This window comes from Coturnix japonica, chromosome 1 (genome assembly GCF_054131305.1).
Source record: "Coturnix japonica strain WE chromosome 1, WE-NBRP24, whole genome shotgun sequence".
Taxonomy (NCBI): Eukaryota; Metazoa; Chordata; class Aves; order Galliformes; family Phasianidae; genus Coturnix; species Coturnix japonica.
In genome coordinates this window covers 63,375,480-63,396,888 of record NC_140663.1, presented here as the reverse complement: position 1 = coordinate 63,396,888, position 21,409 = coordinate 63,375,480, and the positions used below count along the sequence as shown (strand labels likewise).

The 21,409-nt window shown below is 36.3% G+C and overlaps 1 protein-coding gene across 8 annotated transcripts in view; it reads left to right on the top strand.

The window, feature by feature from the left end:
- Nucleotides 1-10,023, top strand: part of AEBP2 (AE binding protein 2) — a 49,076-nt gene extending 39,053 nt beyond the window's left edge. For 2 of the 8 annotated variants that reach the window (XR_014944660.1, XM_015868210.3), the window contains 4 exons: nt 2,543-2,610; nt 6,206-6,319; nt 6,582-6,648; nt 7,910-10,023. Coding sequence is in view for 6 of the 8 variants with exons in the window: in XM_015868210.3 (XP_015723696.2) it covers nt 2,543-2,610; nt 6,206-6,319; nt 6,582-6,636 (237 nt within the window). In the remaining 2 variants the exon portion in view is untranslated. Of the gene's footprint in view, nt 1-1,841; nt 1,915-2,542; nt 2,611-5,663; nt 5,899-6,205; nt 6,320-6,581; nt 6,649-7,909 lie in introns of those variants that run through there. The other 6 variants (XR_014944662.1, XM_015868219.3, XM_015868226.3 and 3 more) reach the window with 5 other exon arrangements.
- The last annotated feature ends 11,386 nt before the right edge of the window (nt 10,024-21,409 follow it).

Sequence of the window (21,409 nt, the reverse complement as noted above, 5' to 3'; positions counted from 1 at the left end):
TTTTAAACTATTCAAGAATGTACCTAGCTTGTTACCCTCGATCTTTTTTGTTGATAGGGTTAGTTCTCCAAGATAACTGAGTGCTAAACTGTTCTCTATACTTCTAACTTTTTTAGAGACTTTAGTCTGGTGATCACATACACTGATACTGTTCACACTGTTTTGAAATCTTAAGCCTCTAAAACATAGTAAGTAAATGTGCAGGAGAGTGACATTTGTTTCTTTTTCCAGAAGAGGTCAGTAGAACTCCATTTTTGATTTGAGACATCTTTAGAGGTTTCCTGCACAGAAATAAATGCAAATTATGTTTTCTGTTCCAGGGACAGTGTATGAAATTTAGGTAATACAGTAGGATTTTTTTGTTCAAATGAAGCTGTATTGTACATACAATCACATGCTGAGCTATATTTTTTTGGTGTGAGATATACATGGATTTGAGTTATTTACAGAATGACTTTAAGTCTGTAGAGCAGCCTTATTCAGATTTGGTAGGTGTCTTCCATTTCAGTTGTAAGTTTTGCAGACTTGGCCTTAATGCTGTGAAGATTTAGTACAAAATAGTGATTCATTTTTATTTATTTATTTATTTTAATTGATGTTTTTGTCTGCATCATGGCTGTATTTCTGTCTCAAACCTACTTAGGAAGTAGGAGAATGTTGTACTGATTGTAAAAGTAGTGGATACTTTTTAAAACACATCTTTAAACTTGACAATTTCAAAATACATTTGGGAAGAAGCAAGACATGTACATATGCAGATTTCTTTTGTTTCCTAACAGAAGGCTGACATAGTACTTGTATATTAAACAAAAACAGACATTTTACTGTAAGGGATGAAGATCTCTGATCCCAGTCAAAAGCATGCGAATTGCTGAGCTTTTGAGCATGTATAAAGGACAAGATAAGACAGTAATATGAACAGTCTGCAAAACTTGCATTGGTTCCAAGTGTATCTGAGTGAAAGCATCCCTAGCTATGACTGTCATAGACTTTTCAGTATATAATTAGCTCTTTTGCTATACAGTTTGTATTCCATTCTGTTTAAAGTTACTTTCTCACCTCCTTAAGCTTCTTTGTGTGTGAACAGAAGCTGTTTCAAGCTCTTACTTCAATACTGATTGCTTGAAGATCTTACTAGGCTTCTGGAATAGGAGTGCTGCTCACAGCAGTATAATTCAGGCAGAATTGAATTGCCCAAAATTTTTTAATTTGAGTCAGTTTTATACTTGTATTTTTGTTGTTTTTGTTTTATTGGAAGCACGAGGAGAGGAGGCAGATTGTTCACAGCCATCTTTTTTTGTTTGTTTTTTAACTTCATGATTGCAAGGAAGAAGAGTCTCAAGTTTTGTACTGTATTTTTCTGTAAATGAAGAGTTGCGGGTTTTTTTTGTTAGCTGTTGGGAAGTGTAGGTGGATGCTGCTTGAGTGTTCTCTTTGAGGCTCTGGAGTCGCCATGTGTTATAAGGTAAATCCCAGTAAAAGCAGTAATTTAAGTTAGGTGCAGAATATACTTGGGACCTTGTATATTCTGGTTGATTTTCTAGCTCTTGTTCTTTCAGTTTTAGATAGGATGAAGAACAGCTTGTGGAGATTATCTTCTTCCTTTTCACTGGGTTATAGCTAGTTTACTATGTCCACACAATATTTTAAAATGCCACCTGTAGACTTTTTAATACAGTATTCATTATGCTTGCATTATATGAGAGAAACATCCTTAAAATGTGAGGGTAACTTGAGAGTGAGCTTAACTGTACAGGAAAACGTATGTTTTAAAATAGAAAAGTTGGTGAACTTCATTTGTCGTGTAAAGTGAGCCCTGACATATCTTTGTTTGGTTCCAGGCTCATGTGCTCCAATCTGCAGCAGAGAATGAATCTGGGGACTGGGCAAAGACTAAAACTTAAAGCTGGAAGGGACTGGGGCTGCACGTTCTCAATCTTTATTAAAAAAAAAAAAAAAAGTGTTTTCATCTCTGCTCCAAACTTCAAAAAGGGACATATCCTGTTATGGATGTAGCTTGAGACCTATGAGGGAAAAGCAGAAGAAATATTTCAAGTGACTAAATTAAGAATCTTACAGTATTTTTGATGTATGAGTTGATATATATTTGTCTATGAGAGAATAACTTACTCTTACGTCATGTTAGAATTAAACTAGAAGCTGCATTAGTTTCTCATATTTTCTATAGTTATTTTTGAAACTGTGAAAGTATAGAGGATATTGGTGAAACTCATCTAAGAATGCATGCACTTCAAATTTTTGGAGTGGCTGCTTAAAAACTGGAACCCTTTTTAAAGGAAAACTGTATATGATTCTTTTTCATCTATTATGAAAAAATTAAAGGAAAGTAGGTGAAAGTATTTAATCTTGACAAGAGTGGCTTGAATAGTGACGTGCATGTTCTACTTATGCGTAGGATTAATACAACCGTGAAGGATTAAGAGTAGATGTTTTCTGAACGTCCAGTTGGAAATGAAGAACAATTTATTTGAGCAACAAATTCACAAATTTGATTTTAATAAAATTATTCAACTCTTATCAGGTAATAGCTAAAAGAAAAGAAGATTCTGGAAAAATAAAACTCTTGCTTCATTGGACACCAGAGGACATGTGAGTATAATCCTAGTGATATGATGGGATGTGAATGGAGTTTACAGTGGGGTAAATGAACTGTTCCTAAATTGCTGTGCCTTTTTCAAATGCTTAAAAAAATTAAAAAAAAATTAAAAAAATTCTAATTTTTGTTGAAAAGTAATTCAGGAACTTTAAAAATAAACAGCCATGTTCTGTATTTAATTGAGTTTATTTTAGCTGCTGATTGATTATGATTTAGATTCTGATACTAGTTTGGGTAAACTTTAAGCTGCATTTTTAAAATGCATTTTGTCATTATAGATGTAAATAAAGAGGTCTTCTAATAATTGAATCACTTTGCCAGCCATATAACTTAAGAACAAAAGAATTGTCCCAGTGATTTTTTTTTTTATTTTTATTTTTTAACCACTGATATACCACAATCCTCAAGTATTTCTAGGCACTGAAGAATATTATGCCTATCAGTATAATGGTAGAACTACAAGAATCTTTACATAGAGGACACAGTTTAACAGCAAAATAACCTCAAATGGTCCTTGAAAGCACGTCTTATATTATTACTGCTTCTTTAGGCTTTCCCACTGAAGTTTGGATCAACATTTGATTACTTTTTCTTTGTTCCAAAGTTGTGTCCTTTTCCAAATGAGTATGTAAGGCAATACACAAGTAGTGCCCTCAGGTAGGCTTGGGATGTACAAAGTAGTAACTGCTTCATTGAAATAGCTGGGATCATGTCTTTCTCTTGACTAAGGATGATCTTTATTATATGGAAGAGTCGGCTAAATGATTGCTTTCCACTATGGTCTAGGAGAACAGTAGGCAAGGCAGTTTTAGGAGAGTCAGTAAGAGAGTAGCTCTTGCAAGCATTTCTTGATCCACATTTTATACAGTTTTTAAGAAAAAAAAAAATTTAACGGTAAGTATAGTTACAATAGTTTTCCATTTTTGAGTCCATACGTCTGCATAAGCTCACGATAGGTTGAATACCTACATAATTAGGTAGAATGCACAGGTTTAGAAATTCATTCTTAAAAGTAATGTTGAAGATATCTGTAAGTTGGTAAAACTTATTAACGGAACTTACTCAGCTTCAACTTTCATTTGAAGTAGTCATAGTTTCTGCAATTACTACATAGAACAAAGGGATCTTTTTAAATATGGAGCTGCCTTTGAAGTGATGGAAGGTAATGAAAAGCCTTACTGTAATAATCTCTACTTTTTCCTTTGAAGTGATAAAAATTCCTCAGTACTGCAGTGTCCCAGATCAGCTATATACAGTAGTGTGAACTTGGCAGTATCAGTCAATAGTAGCTTTCATTTATAGAGGACCAAGATTGCTGGTAAACTACCTAAACAGTGTTTGACAACTTTAAAATGTCTGTTGCTTTTCCTGCTCTTTTCAGCATTTGTGGACCCCAAGTTTCAATTAAACCTAGGAAAGAATAATTAAAATATTGTAGTATAGAAGTGTAGTTCTTTGCTGCCTTTTAGGACAGTTTGTTATACTATATGCAACAGTGTTCTGAAATTATTATCACTGAAGTATTACAGATAAAGAAAAAATACTACATCTTAAGAAGAAAGAAAAAGTATTAAAAACATAATGCTGAGGGCATGAGAAGGAAACAAAATTCCCAATTTATTTACTAGTGTAGTGACGATATATTTTTCTTTTAACTCATGAAAATATATTCAAGTGTTAGGTGTTCTACACTGGGGAAGACAGGTTATTCATTAACGTACGACCCTGATAGATGTAGGGTTGGTTGACAAGTTCAAACTAATAATGTGTTTTGTATTTCTTGCATATTGGTTGGATTAGGCACAGAGTGTGTGCTTTCTATGCTGACTTATATAGTTGGGAATTATTTGGTGGATTTAATTTTATCCTGATTATTACAGTTAAGAACACAAAAGGCAAGATACTATGACTTGTCATCCATTTGTCTTACACAGACCATGTATGCACTTTAGAAAAGCTGAATGACACATAACGATTATTTTCCATTGTACTGAACTGTTAATCAGCCTTTCAGATGGAGCCAATAATAATTTAACCTTTTCTTCTGTGAGTCATTTGGATAAACTGTTAAATTGCTCCAGATTTTCTGTACATTAAGTATTTTTGCAGGAGAACTAAATTACAGTCTTTAGCATATTTCCTATAAAGGAGTAAATTAACACTTGAATTTATTTTGGTGCAGGAATTTATTCTGAGTTCTTTCTTGTGTTTTTCTTCATATCTCCAGTTGTATTTGCTGTGAGAAGTTTTACATGCTGTTCTTATCCTTTTGCATCTTCAGCATACAGTTTCTAATTTAATTGTTTTCAAAATGCTTCTTTTCACAACATTTGATATCTTTATTTAACAAGATCTGTCTGGTATTTTTCATCATTCATGAGCTGTTTTGAACCTGGATAGGGAGGCTGCTGCTTGATTTTCTTTCAGTTTCACCTGAAAAATGAAAATAGTATCATTGGAGAAAGTCCTTTTTCTTCTTAGATAGTTCTTCTAAGTACTTTTACTAAAGAGTTGAATTTGGATAAAGTCTGTAAAGTTATGTATGGCTTTCATCAGAGGGAAAACATATATTGATTGCTTTGTTTCTCCATTTGAAGCTTCCTTCAAAATGTTGATTCTTAATTACAAACGTTTTATTTGCTCAACCTGAAATGAATTTTTTTGCTCTTGAATCACTTAAAAACAAAGGAACAAAAGCAAAGAATAAACCCCACCGTTTTATGTGGGCTGAAAATAATCGTAGTTCGTTTTATTATTTTTATTTTTTTCCAGTAGTGAAAGCAGTACAGATCACTTCTTTGTTTTATGTAGCCTTAGTCAGTGCTAACTGTTGGAAAGAGGTGGGAAGTAGATTTTTAGTGAGGCACTCATGGCATTTGTAAGCGCAGTTTCTCTCTTAACGACATAACAGGATCCACAGGGCCTTAAAACTCAATTGGTTTTCAGTAGAAGATGCAGTAATGCAATAGGCAACTCAGAAGCAAACAGGTTTGATTTCAAAGAGTCAAAAGATTGAAAGGTCAATCAACATAGATGTTCCCTCTAGCTCTCTTCCAGCAGTTTTCACTGCAAGTGCCCTGAGACAGTTCCTGTCAGTGTGGCAGGTTTTATTCCATCTCATGGTAAGAGCTGCTGTGTAGCCAAAATACATGATGATGATCGCCTGAATTTCCTCAGAAGGTACTTAAACTCCGGCTGAGTTAGGGTATTTGGACACTTAGAGAAAACTAGTGTGCCTGCAGTAAATTTTATACCTTGTGAAATTGTTTTCAAGGATTTGTTTAGTTCCTGCTACCCATAAAATAGAGAATGTAGTGCTATTGTTACTCTGTGTTTGGTTTAGTATCCTTCTGGATTAATTTAAATTCTGTTTAGCATCTTTTTCATGCTGAGAACTTGAAAGACTTTGGAGTATAATGTGTAAAGATTGGCTGTCTTTTCCTTGCTCCGGTGAAGGTGATTTTTAACCAGTGAAATTGGAGATTGCATATAGAAACTTCATATGTACTAGTTTACCACATAATTTTATGGTAAGAAAAACAGTTTATCTTTTTTGAATATTTTTTTATTTTATTTATTTATTCATAGTCTGCCTGATGTGTGGGTAAATGAAAGTGAGCGACATCAGTTAAAAACTAAAGTAGTTCATTTATCAAAACTACCAAAAGATACTGCCTTGCTTCTGGACCCAAACATATACAGGTAATGTCTTAATTTTGAAATTTTCATTACTTAAACATAGTCTTAAGCCTCACTTAACTTTTTGACGTTGGGGAATCAGAATTGCTAATGCATTATACACCAGAACAGGGAGCCTTGATCCTATCAGCGTCCAGTAGTTAAGTTCTGAGGTCTTAAGTTATTTCACAATTACTTAAGTTCTTGAACTGAACTCTAGTTGCTGAGAAACGGGGAATGTGTGTATTTACCAAGTGTATTTTACTTTTTTGTGCTTGGTGTACAGAAATTCTAGTAAAGGAGGTACATACAGTGGAATCCTGAAAGATCACTTCTGTTAAGATCACATACTGGTTTGTATACCAATTTTTTTAAAGTCCAAATTTATCTTTACATAATTTATATTCAGCTGTAATACATGCAGTATTACCTTGAAATCTGTACTTGTATACAAGTACCGTTATTTTTTTAATACAAGATTCTTTAAAAGGGGGAACAGGGGGGGACGGTACATGTCACTTGTCTTTAAGCTGCATTCACATTTATGTTTTTAGGATTTGATTGGCTTTTAACCCATCTTGTTTCTAATAATTTCTTGATTTTTTTTTCTTCCCCCTCTGTATTAATGTGCTCACATAATTGTCAGTACCCACAGTTGTATGTGTGTACAGTTTTAAAGGTAATCTGAAATGCTTAATTGTCTCTTAAGTTTTTGAAGGTCTAATGTCACATGCTTATAGGTTTATTTTAAAAATGCATGAAAATGGTGGGGATGGAGGAGGGTGTTGGGTGGGAAGAAAACAATTTTTTTCCCACAACCAGAGTTTCTTTAACTTCCAATGGCCAAGTGTCTAAAAGAGTTCCTAGACTGCTAATTTGAGGTCTCGATATGCAATAAGCCTTTCAGTTCACCTTTACTATCAGTGTATTTAACTAATCGAGTTAATGAAAGCTTGGTTCACAATATGAAAATAAATCCTCATACTACGTGTTACCTTTTTAAATAACGTATGAACTGTTGATGCTAATAGTTAATGATAAAATACTATGAGGAAATTGGATTATGTATTTTAAAACCACTTAATGTGGTCATTGTTTTGTAACCTAACTTGAGTGTTAGTTGTCTTTAGATCAGCTAACTTTGCAAAACTTGATATATTACTAGTTTGGTTTAAAAAGAAAATAATATTGAAAAATGATCTGTGGGGTGAAGTCCATTGCGAAGAAAGAGCAACCTTTTCTCCCTCTTCCAAATAAAATTAAGGTCCCTATACATTATCAATTACCAATTTTTTTTATCAATATAGATCAGTATGTGATTAAAAAGAGCTTTGGGACCAACTAGGAGACATAAGAATTAACACTGAAGGTCAAAATACTGCATGTGGAAAAAGTGGCCAGAGGAATTCAATCACAGCTATTAATGTCACAATAAAGTGTTGATGATAATGGAAACTGTGAAATCATCTGAAATGTATGCTAATTTGAGATTATAATATGGTTTTAAATCAAAATAAATGATTGTTTATAGTCATGATTTCATAATATGCTGTAGGTAATTTGGATTTACATCTTAGGATCTTTTTCTAAAAGGTATCCTATCTTCTTTTACAGAACAATGCCCCAGAAGAGGTTGAAGAGGTAAAATCCAAGCGTGTGGGGACACCTGCAGTCTTAGTCACTGACAATGGATTTAGAAATCAAGTTGCACATTAGTCAAATCCCATCTTTTTTTTTTTTTTTTTTTTTATAAATATTTATGCTTAGTGTAAACATTCTGTGAATGAAGTTGATGCTTCTGTGGAATATATTAATATATTACTGTATATCCACATTTTCATGGAATGGTACAGTGGGAGATTGAGCAAACACTCTTCTGGCAACTTAGTGGAGCAAGTAAAAGGCTTTGCATGCTTTCTTCTTTAAGCTGCTTTTTTTCTTTAGTGAATACAGTAGTTTATATTGGTGAAAAGAAAGTAACTGTCGCCATTCACTCACAATTCCCAGGAGAACTGCTAACAAGCTATTAGGCTTCTTATCAATGTGAACTAAATACAACACATGCCAGACAATAAAACAGCTACAGAGGGATTATCCTGTCACCCTTTCAATGTGGTGGATAGTAATCATTTGTCATTTGTAACTTTGTGTCCTTTTGCAGATCCGTAAAATATGTTGAATAATATTTAAGAGAAAACAACAAAAACAAAAAACATGTTGATGGAATATATGTCTCTTCCATTCAACTATGAATACATATAGTACGGTTTAAAGATGTTAAGAGTGTTGCAGTATGTCTGATCCCCCTTTTCAGGAGTAGTATAGTAGTTAATGAGATCTTTTTTTTTTTTGTTGTGATCCATATCAATGGACGGTTTTTGAAAAACCTTTACTTAAGCAGTTAGTGTTATTTGTCTTTTATTTTACTTCTTTTGAACCTGTAGAATCCCCATTCACTTGTAAAGTATACTTTTTTTTTTTTATTTGGTCTAATGTTTTCTAGTTGTAAAGAAAATGGTATTTTTAAAAAAAATATCTAGAAATTCAATCCTTTATGCACCAAAGTTGGCTTTGAAAAGGAAAGTAAAATCATTTTCTTGCTTAATAAGCAAGAAGCCATGGATTTTTTTAACTGACAAATAGAGATGTGTCTAACCTGTTAGTCTTTGTATGGAGACAAAAATGTTGCATATAGATAATAGGACATTGCTTGTAAATATTTCAGCAGATTTGTAATATATTTTTATATTATGAAATGTACTGTAGATGTTTTTCTAGAGGCATGAAAGTTAAAATGTATATATTACGGTAGAAATAATATTGAAGGATATTGTAATTCACTAGTGCTGCCAGAAGAATTGTTTAAAAAAGCACCTTCCTTAACAATAAAAAAACCCTTCTTTTACATACCTAAGGGACTATATACTACTGTTAATATCTGTTGTAAGAACAAAATCACATTGAACATCCTTCCCAGAAATCTTTGAGGGATGAATAGTACCCATAATTAATTCATGGCGCTCCTTTCTAATAGTGAACGCAAAATTAGTTTCTTCCCTTGCTATTGGAAGGAACTAATACGTAAAATTTATATGGATATATGCAGTCAAACTGCAGAGTTAGTCCTCCTTATTGGGGAGGAGTTTACTACGGTGAAACTAATAACCAGCAGTTTTTACACTAAATCTTTATTAAATAGAATAAAACTTAGAAGTAACCCTTTGGTTGCGGAAGTGAGCATACCCTGATATAACACAAATGCATTCTGCATTGGTACTGACACGAGAGTCTTGCTTAGCTCCAATGGGTTAAAAATATTACTTATATACATGGAAAAAAAAATCTTATCAAGCAAAATAAAGTGCAGATTAAAAGCACCACTAATATAAGATGTTCTGGAATGGTTGTTTAATAAGGGTATTATTCATAAAATCTGTAGTGATGTGACTTTATTTTTGGAAAAAAAAAATGCAGTGTTTTTTTGTTTTGTTTTTTTTTTTGCTTGAGCACTTCACCTACTGCTTTTTCTGTACCTATAAAATAATCCACAATCTTTGTTTCTTTTATGAATTTGTTATAAAATTGCCAAATAGAAGTGTTTCAGATATAGTTTGTATTTGTATTTTTTTAATTTTATTGCTTCATGAGTTTCTTGTAAGTCATTTATAATTGACAGATGATTGTAGACCTTGCCTGAGTATTTTTTCTAATAAAACAAAGCAAACAAACCTCAGTAGTTTCAAAATTGTAAGATTTCAATGAAGTTTTCAAGGGTAAATGTAAGCATGTCACTGTCTTTTTTTATTTTGCCCATAAGCAGTGAAACGCATACATTTAATCAAATGGGAATTTGGGAATTCCATCATATATTCTTCATGTAAGCTATGACTTTCTTTTTCTGGGTATGAGAAAAGTATCTTCAGATGTTCTCATGATCCAACTTGCCTTTTGGAAGGAAAAAAGAAAAAAGTTTAAGATCAAAACATTTGGGAACAAAAGAGTATACAATTTCCTGTAGAGTCAAAAGGTAAGTGGGTTTGTGGCAGGTTTGTGGCAGTTTTAACATGAAGGTATAGAATTGAAATAATGAAAGCCATTTTGCTTTTTTTTTTTTTTTTTTTTTTTTTTTTTTTACATACACAATTTGTAGGATGCGCTTTGATTGTGTTTTGTGTTTCAGACGACTTCTCTAAAGGTGTGTTTCATTATTATTTCTGCCCCAATCCCACGTCTTATGAATCCCAGTTGTGACAGAGTAACAAGGCAGGTGGAACTGGCATTGCATAGGAGTTCTGAGAAATACTGTTGTATTTTTCATACAGTTTTTTCTTCAAAAGCATTAATCATTCTTTTCTTAACCCCTTGAGCAGTTACAGCTATTTTAGTTTTGTATGTAACATACAAAGGCTTCCTCCAGTCAGTTTCTAAGTAACATTCTTTTTTCCAGTTACATCATTTTTCCACTTACCTGGAGAATGCATCTCCTCCCAGTTGGACTGCTTATTTTCTTTGTTGAGAAATACTATCAAGGCAAATGGTTATTTACCGTTAACTGCAAGCTGTTTTGTACCAGACTTAATAAGATTTAATAAATGTAAAAGTTTAGTAATTTTACAGTTGAATTTTAATCTGGAGTACGTATTTCATGAGGGAACTGGGCAAGTTCAGCTGGATAAGAGAAGTCTTTTGGGGGGAGGTAATGGCACTGTCTCAGTAGTTAAGCAGTTACTTAAGCAGATGGAGCTAGGATTAGTAGAACTGCATAGCACAAGGAGGAGGAGTTGTCAGTGGTCATGAAAAAGATTTTCAGGAATGACAAATGCATTTGTGGGTATCTTAGATCATCCTATCTCTAGGATGTCTTGAAAGAGCATGTGCTGAACCCAGTTCTTTGCAAGTTCCAATTTTCAAGAGATGCAGTGCGCCCAAATCCCTTTACACAAAATTACCAGTCGTTTTGTGATGCGTTGGCTTGACTTTTACAGTTTTGTAAGCATGAATAACAGGATTTTGACTGAATTTGGGGAATTAAAAACATATCTGCCTTTTGCTTGAATAGAAATTCTTGTTTGGGAAAGCTTCCCAGTATTTGAGGATAGTATACAGTTCATGGTTTGATATATGATTTCATTCTGCCTTTAAAATTATGTCTGAAATAAATGAAGCAGGAACACATCAGTTCGATATAAATAGTTTCTCTTGAGTAGAATAGTTTTTTCACATATTGCCCGAATTGCAACATATTCAGCACTTAATATATTGTTTTTTCTTGACTTACGTAAGTCCAGTACACAATAACCCTGGACAGCACTATAGGCTTGGGGCTGAGTGGCTGGATGACTGTGAAGATGCTCAGCTGAACATGAGCCAACAGTGTGCCCAGGTGGCCAAGAAGGCCAACAGCATCCTGGCTTGCATAAGAAATAGTGTGACCAGTAGAAGCAAGGGGGTAATCGTCCCCCTGTACTCAGCTCTGGTGAGGCTGCAATCTCAAGTATTGTGTTTGTTTTTGGGCCCCTCACTGTAAGAAAGACATTGAGGCCTTGGAACGTGTGCAGAGAAGGGCAACAAAACTGGTGAGGGGTCTGGAGCACAAGTCTTATGAGGAGAGGATGAGGGAGCTGGGGTTGTTTAGCCTGGAGAAGAGGAGGCTCAGAGGAGACCTCATCGTATTCTACAACTTATATTACAACTTATATCTGGAGTAACCTGTGAAAAAATGAGTTAATTATGTTTAAATCTATATTGTTTGTAGTAAGAATCAGTGTTTGATTTTTTTCCACATAAATGTATCAAAGCATTTAAAAAAAAAAAAAAGTAATCAGGGAATTAAAAGCAGTGAGCTGAATCTCTGGTTTCTTTCAGTCATAGCTGTTAAGTAGACATTCTGTGAATAGGCCCTATGTATGCATGGCTTTGAAAATAAACAGTTTGATCTGTAAAGCAATCAGTGCTGAACAAAACATTCAAACAGCTCCCATCATCAGGTCATAACATCACATGGGTCTTCTTAATCCAGTAGAGATGCCCTTAGGCCTGTTAGTTATCCTGCTATTTACTTACTTCATGCTAATACCCTGCTAAATTACGTTCCTTCAGCTTTTAATAATTCTCTGAATTATGTGTTTTGAGAAACAAAAACCACACCAATCCTTTTCTGTTTTCTTTGAGCAGTATGATGCTAAAATATTTTAAAAACAATAATATCTTCATATATTTTCAGGGGGGGCTCCCTTTTTCTTCCCTAAAAGCCGTGTGCTTGCAGATATACAAGCTGAGTTGGGACTAACAGAATAAAGTCACATTAATACAGTTGTAGTCGTGTAATGCTTGTAATGAGGAGAATTGAAGCTCACAGGTAACCAGACTGTGCATGTTTTCTGCCCAGTGTTTTTAGTAAATTACCTGGCCTCTGAAGTACTTTTCATGCTAGCCCATTTACTCTATACAGGAGTACACGGTACTGCAAATACAGAGGTGAACCAAGGTTAATTTCCTCATAAACCTGTAACTTTTGTGTGCCCTAATTTTTGAAAACTAGTCTTGTAACTTGATCTTAATGTGCTTTTATCCGTAATTTCATACATGACTTTGAGGTATATATGTATTCCAGTAATAACAGTACCTTACAATCATTTTCAGGGATAACAGCAGAGCTGGAAGGTGTCTGTTGATATCCACAATATCTGTTGAGGTGTTGAACTGTCTTACTGGAGCTAACAGTAACTCACAGCAGTAGTGGGTGACATCTATCATACAACTTTGAATAAGAGGGAAGGGGAAATGACTTGAGGGCTAAGTACGTAAAGATTGAGTGTTAGGAATACTAGGTCCATTTCTAGTCAGGAAAGAAATGCTGCTTCTCTTCTAAGCTTCTGTGTTAAATCCTTTATTTATTTACTTATTTATGTAGTTTAAACAGCTTTCTAGCATATTTTCTCATCCAGCTGTTGCTATTTGACTGCTCGCTGTCAAGTTTGTCATGTTTATTTGCCCTTTGCACCCACACATATAGGTGTAATTTTGTCTGGGATTATTTTCTGGAGAAACAGGGTCTTTGTCACAGCATTGTTTATAGCAAAATGAAGAACATAGAGTATATCTTTTAAGTACTGGAAGGCCACATTGAGGTCTCTCTAGAGCCTTCTCCAGACTGAACAAGCCCAACTCCCTCAGTCTCTTCACAGAAGTGCTCCAGTCCTCTGATCACTCTTGTGGCCTTCCTCTAGACCTGCTTCAGCAGATCCACATCTTTCTTGTGCTGGGGGCTCCAGGCCTAGGAAGAACTCCAGATGGGGCCTCGTGAGGGTGGGGTAAACAGGGATGATCACCTCCTTTGCCCAGCTGGCCACCCCTCTTTTGATGGAGCTTGGGACACAGTTGGCCTTAGGGCTGCAAGCACTCACTTTTAGGGGTCCTGGTGGATGAAGAGTTTGACATGAGCCAAGTCCTTCTCTACAGAACTACTCTCAGTCAGTTCTCCCAGTTTGTAGGCATATGTGGGGTTGCCCCGATCCTGCTTGGCTCTTGTTGAGTCTTTCAAGTTTGTCCATGTCACTCTGTATGGCATCCCCTCCTATTACATCAGCTGCATCACAAAGCTTGATGTCATTAGCAAATTTGCTGAGGGTGCTCATTTCCTCTGTCTGTGTCATATATAAAGATGTTGAAGAGCACTCATCCAAAGATGGGTCTCTGGAGGGGGTGAACACCACTCGTGACCAGCCTCCACCTTTACACGGAGCCATTGACAACAACAGCCCTCTGGCTATGACCATCCAACCAATTTACCAACCAAATATTCAATCCTACAAATCCATCTGTCTCTAAGATGAGAATGTGGTATGGGGCCATGTGAAAGGCCTAGGATCAGATTGCTTAAAACTCCATCCAACCTAATTCCATTGACCACACTGGGAGGCTTTGTCTGAATGTCATCATGTTTGTTTTTTTTTTGTTCCATCCATGTTATATCAAAACTCAGGTAGTTCAGTGAGATTTGTACTTACATATTGTGTCTGCCCAGAATCTCACTGACTTTAGGAGGATTTCATTATGGATACTTGCCTTGCCTATCTCAATTCACATCCATTGTCTGAAACACAGATTGTTAAATCAGAAACACTGGGACAGGGTTTTCCTTAAGATTCATTTAAACCAGATGGTTCAACATGAGCCGCTTAAATGTGTCTAGGCAGTGAAATATATACTTGAATTTATATGATTTCAAAGCCAAAAAGTTAGTAAATACATCGTGGAGCAAAGCATTGAAATGTGGAATTAAAGACTAACTTTCAACAATAAAGCCATTTTAAATGGTTTTCATTTTAAACAACGCTTTGCAGCTTTTACTTTCTAATGAATAAGAGGCAGGGGCTTGGACCTGGCTTGCCTTTTCTTTCTTCATGTCATAAATATTCTTTCTTAGAGCACGGAAAATACATCAATTACCCTTAAAGCAGTGTTTATTACACAGCAGATGTGTGCATACAGTAACTGTAGCTGAAAACCAAAGTATTTAATTAGCAGTTGCCTGCAGCTGTATTTTTTTTTTTTTTTAAACAAATTGGGAGGTGGGGAAACATAAAAAGATGTCAAGAAATTATCTGCTGCCAGTGAGCAAGTTTATGTGTAATTATTAAAAATATTAATCTGAACTCATAGTTGTTGTGTGATATTGCCTCCTATTCTTTGTTGCTTCATCTGTGTAATGCTCTACAAACTGCACGTCGTAGTTTCTGATGTATTTCCACATGTAATTATTTGCATTGAGTCGTCTTTCAACTTTTTCCCCTTCAACTAATATACTTGTTAGAATGTATTTCATACTTCAGTAACCATAGAATGCATCCTAATGGGAGCTGGTTTCTATAGGAGAAACCTGAAGTCATTTTAAACTGGAAAATGTGTAGATGCAGTGTATAGAAAATATTAATGATACTCTTGCCCCACCTCACTGTTTTCTGGGATCCTAGGACTCCATATAACACTGAATGCATCTACACGCAATGTGTGCTTTAGGTAGAAGTTTAACTCCCTAACCGTCTATAACCAAAAGGGGGCAGCAATCCACCATGCTAAACACATCCATGTTCTCCTTTCACTTGTTAGTGGTGTTACTTCAGATGTATTCTTACTTTTCTAAACCAGTTTCTTTATGGGTAACTTGCTGCCTTTGCTGATATGAGATGGAGTTATGTACTGTTCTAACAAATCTCCTGTCTTGCTGGTCTATGTCTAAAACATTACAAAGGAGAAGAGAAGCTGCAGAGGAAAATAGAATTGACTGATGAAGGTTGAAATACATTAATGAAATGTTTTGTTGTCCACATACTCAAGGATTCTGTGAAATGTAGCTGGCAAATTATGATGCCTGGTCATGTCATTTTGATATTACCTTTTCTGTCCCAGGGATACCTGAGACTGTACTTCTAACCACCTGACTATTTTACTGAAGGGGCATGACGGAATTAAGTTTATAGAGTTCTCTTAGTCAGATCAGGCTCTTTTTTTTACCCTCTTAAGTGAAAATCTGTCAGCTTCCGCATGGATTTAAAGAATGAAAATAAAAATTCCTGCCAATTGCATCTACTGGTTTGCAGTAACCACTTGCATAACCTTTTCCTTGAGTAGGTAAAGATGATGCAGCAGTTTTTGTTTCAATAAGGAAGGCGATTATTTTGCATCTATCCAGGGGTGTTTTGAGATAATACGAGTGCTACCATGTTCTTATTGCTCAAAACCTGCAATTTTAAGCTATCTCAGAAATTATCTTATGTGGTTGAACATAGCAGAAAAAATGTAGCAGCAGTTGGATCATGCTCCCCACCTGGGCCAGTAATCAACTGCTCTGAGAAACTGTACAACTTGAGCTATTGTCTATCAAGCTGCCTATTTGCCTATTGGTTGCAGTCCTTTCCCCTCTAGCAGTTGTCTGGACAATAGGCCAGCCTGTTATTCACTCTACAGCTTACCAGGGATCCTGACAATATCATCCTGTGGTTTCTGATCTGCTCTGCTCATGGTTACAGTCTCAGGTTCTCTGCAGTTTCAAGTAGAGGTTGATATGTTGTGTATAATTGGGTCATACTTTTGGTTACTGTTCACAACTGTGAAGGCTTAAAAAACGTGATTATCTTATCATCAGATGAGTCTGATGAAGTCACCTGAGAACTTACACTTGAATCTCACTCTTGCTATGTCAAGGATTTGGGAGGAGAAGGTGTTAAGATAGAAGTTTTTTAACTAGTCTCTTTTCTGTGTTTCTGCAAATCCAGTTCTTTATGTGATGTCAAATAAACCTCTGTTCATGTTCTTTTAGGCAAACAGCGTTGCCAGAAATTGTTATACCAAATTCAGCGTTGCTTTTCAACTTGGTAGTCATTTAGAATGGTTGCGCAATACTGCCAAAGTAGAAGTATAGGCTTTATGTGCTTGTTCTGCCATGATGGGAAAGGCGACGAATGATAAACTGGAAGCTGCTGCTGAAAACAGAATTTGGATGATTTGGGAGATTTTATCCTATGGCTTGTTTTCCAGTTCTTAAATGTTTACCGGGTGCTTATAAGAAGTTATAGAAGTAATTTGATCTGTTGTTGTTGTTGTTGTTAGAAATGGATGCAATTTATTTATTTTTACAAATTGATGCACGTGGGTATTTGGCATTTTACAAAACACTGATGCACAAGATACATTCATTCTCTTGTTCCCCTTCAGACTTCAGAACCCAAGCTCTGTAACTCAGGTAGCTGTGTCCATTTGAATTAATTCCTGAGTGTAAACACAAGCAAATATTAAAGGATTAGGCCAATACATGCATGTGCATCACAAAACTTGATGTTATTTTGTATAACTGGTGGTTCGGGTAAAAATATATAGATTTCCATGGTCCTGAACTATGTGCTTTGTATGATGTACTGCAGACTTTGATCTATTCTGTTATAGTTTCCATTGCTAAAAGGAGCACAGTAGTTCCTGTTATTTTTTCTTACAGAAACCAAATCTGTTAGCTGATGTGTGATGTACAAATGACAGAAATTCAGCAGTTGGTGGTGGTGGATATAGATGTGCAGCTAGATACTGGCTGCATGTTTAGGAGAGCTTCAGGCTTCCATGGAACTTTTAGGAAACCTGTCTGAAACTCCAATTCAGTTATTGGTGTATATATATACATATACATATACAGTTCTATTGTGCATGTGCATTTTCACCATTTATTTTCAATTATAGATGTCTTTTTCCAAAGCTGATTTCATTCCAAGTGCCTGAGCATGAGATCAGTTAAGAGAAATGATTGCTCAGGCAGGTTTTATCTTTCCAGTTGTTAACTTATTGCTTCTGTAAACAGAAGATAATCTGGACTCTACATTCTTTTGTATTTCAGTGTTAAAAACCTGTTGTGCCAAAGAGTAGAGACGGGCATGATATTTTGCAGTCCTATACAGAACGAAAATGCCAAGCAATAATCCCACTTTTGTTTCAGACAGATGAAGTGATCCATTTTGTATCCACAGTAATTAGAGTTTATGAAGCAGCCAACTCAGTACACAAGCTTCCATCTGCCCTTCATCATAGGCTCTTATATAATAAAAGACAGCATTTTCCTTGTCTGTCTTACAGATAATGTGTGTTTTCAGTGATTTTATATTTTAAGTGTAAAAATACAAAAGTCTGCATTCCCTTATATTCTTGTACATGCTTTTTTTCTCTTTCCCCATTTGAAGATAGTAGTCTTCAGTTTGTAGCCCTTTACTTTTTGCTGTCTGTCCACAAAAGAATCTGTGCTGATTTTCATGGAAAAGGGGCACCCATTTTCTTTCCCTTTCTTTTCCCCTCCTCTCCCCCTCCCCCTTCCAGCAGTTATGATTAAATCCTGGTAAGAAAGGTGACTTGGATGTAGCAAAAGGGTTCTGTGGTTATTGTATGTGTGCCATAGTCAGGGCTAAGGTAGGAGAGGTAGGCAGTGCAAGAAGATTTCAACAGCTCGACAGCTTTACAGGCACAGGTTCTGCCATCTTATAGGCCACAGTTCTACAGGACAGACTCCAAGCTCAAAGTCTTATTTGAGCTCCCAAGCAAAAACCATAGTCAAACTTGATTTGATTTTTGTCTAAGTGATGACTAACCAACCAACCCAAAAAAACCAACCTGAAGATTTTGTCTTGAAATCAATGTTACAAAGTAAAATCAAGGGGAAAATTATCATAGTATCATAGTATCATAGTCTCGTGCGGGTTGGAAGGGACCTTAGAGATCATTGAGTCCAACCCCCCGGGATTCGAGCCTCTGTGTATCAGAGCCGCACTTCTACCACTTGCGCCACAGGGGGCAAAGTAAATAAATACACCTCTTGTAACGTTTTTTTCTGTCCCTCTTTGCTTAAAACACCATTTGCTGTTGAACAACATATATAAAAATATATTTTCAAGCATACAAAATTATCTGTTGTTGTTCTGTTCTGGCACAACTCCATATACTATAAAGGAAAATCAGACTGGCGTAAAATACGAATTCCTTGTAGTATCTTCTCTGCAGTGACACCAGGGGGTTTTCTTCAGTTAAACTAGGAATGACATCAAGCCAGACTGAAAAGCCACTGGGATAATTGTGCATTTATGCTTATGTTGGTAGGTGAGTTTAACTCAGATTGGTGCACTGTACTGGCAAAACTGACGTGCAGACGAGTTCTTGTTTTCTCAGGGTAAAGACAGCTTATAGTTCAAAAGTATTATACCATGCAGTGTTTGACATCTGGGAGTCCAGGTGCTGAAAATCTTTCAAAACGAAAAGTGTTGTTTGAGTTGAGGGGGGAAACAGAAGCATGAAAGTAACAGTATGTGGTTTTAGCTATTATGAAGAAATCTCTCATCACTGAGGGGGAAGAAGTGCTTAGAAACAATGTTAAAATGGCAACCTATTTCCCATTAATGCTTCAACTCACTTCTCATTTTCCCTACTTGTCAGGGGGCTCTGAGTTACCTTTGCATGAACTCCTGCTTTCTGGTATGATCAGCCTCTTTGCTGCATTCCTGATCTGTTTTAATACTGTTAGATAAATGACCCCAAGTGACTGCATTCTTCTGGACCTGTTCACTATTATTAGCAAGGTTCCATGAGAAATGCAGGGGCTGATGCATTAAGTGAGTCTTTAGTAAACACAAGTTATCGGAAAATCCTGTTTTAGCAGCAGAGAGTACAGCATGTCTAGGACTGATGCTGGAGTTAGCTGCCGCAGTATTTCTAAATTAACAAAGTATACTCTGCGTTAGTGCTGTTCTGTCAAACAGCTGCTTTTGAGATGATTATATGAAAGGAAAAACGTCTAAGTTTTCTTCAGTGTAGGCTTTGTTTTCCAGCCCTCAGACAGTGATAGATTAACTAGTCTTAGTCTGAATTGTGTTTTGTGTATTGGTGAATGAAGGACAGTGGGCTGTAATACTTAAGTAAGGGTACATTTAGTAATGACCAGTGGACTGCTACTGGTTATAATGCAGTGATAAAATATAAAGCATATTGCATCTGCCTGTAGTACAAGACCATGAGGACAGGCGAGGTTTGAAACCAGGCTGCAAAAATCCAGTGGGGATACTATGCCTAGACATACTGTTAGTTCTGTGAACGATGTCAGTCTCTTTCCTTCTGCTTCCTTGATAGCACTGAAGGCAGATATGGCAGCAGAACACATAACTTTTCTTTGTGCCTGGATGCTTAAAAAGTGATGTGCTGCCTGGTGCCTGGGATGGGAAGGGATGTAGGTGGCAAGGCACCAGGTTTTATTTTATCATTATGTCAGTTAGTTTGAATACAAAGATAAGTCCAGCTGCTTAACCATGCCAGCTATTCTATTTTGATACTTCTTCTGATAAGTAAGAAGCACAAGAAGTACAAGAGCCACTTCTGAGACTCAGGCTGTTGCCAAAGGTTAGTTGTCTTTTTTGATATATTGTATTAGACTTTGCACGTTTATCATAGAATAGGTTGAGTTGGAAGGGACCTTTAAAAGTCATTGGGTCCAACCCCCTGCAGTGAACAGGAACACCTGCAGTTATCTCAGGTGCTCAGAGCCCCATCCAGCCTGACTCTGAGTGTCTTCAGGGATAAGGATCCACCACCTCTCTATGTAATCTATGCCAGCACCTCATGGCCCTTATTGTAAACTTTCTTTCTTATATCCAGTCTGAATCTCTCCTCTGTTAGTATGAAACCCTCATCCTGTCACAACAGACATCTGTTGTATCCTGAAAGCCTACTTCCAACAGTTTGCTTCCTTGACCCTGCTTCCTATTCCTGGAAGAACCTTAGTTGGATTGGGTATGTTTTTTCCCTTTCAAGGTTCACTGATTTACAAAGTACAGCTTCAGCCCTTGCTGTAACCAGGATTTTGGTGCTTAGATCAGTAACACTTCTGCTTACCCTGTCTGCATGCCTGACGATGCAGCTGTGTACTCATGGTGTATCTGCATGATCAGAGTGTAAGGACAGAGCATCTGTTAGATTTTGTGTCCTTAATAGAAGTTCTTTGCAGGATATCGTCAAGAAACTCAATTTGCATTGCTGTTTATTTGTATGTGCCCAGTCCTTTGAATTTGGTTTCTTGTTAGGTGCACGCATTTAAAAGAGGATTCAACAGAAAATTCTCTCCTTTCAAATGCTTTTCTCCCTTCTCTAGTCTGAAGAAAATAAGTCGCTGTAGGAAAGGCAAGTGGGTTGTGAACATGCAGTCACTACTGTGTCTGTGTGCAGCTCATTCACATTTTGTGTGCATGACTTAATGGGGAAAAAAATAAAATCCTATATACAAGATTCTGCATGAAGTGAATAAAATATGGGACTGGCTGTGTTTACAGAATCACAGAATGGCCTGGGTTGGAAGGGAGCTCAAGGATCATGAATCTTTAACCCCCCTGCCAGGCAGGGCCACCAACCTCCCCATTTACTAGATCAGGCTGCCCAGGACTCCATCCAACCTGACCTTAAACACCTCCAGGGAAGGGATTTCCTCAGCCTCTCTGGGCAGCCTGTTCCTCACCACTCTCATAGTAAAGAACTTCCCCCTGACATCCAACCTAAAGATTAGATTTCACTTTGTCTTCAAGTAATGAGCTAAAACAAGGT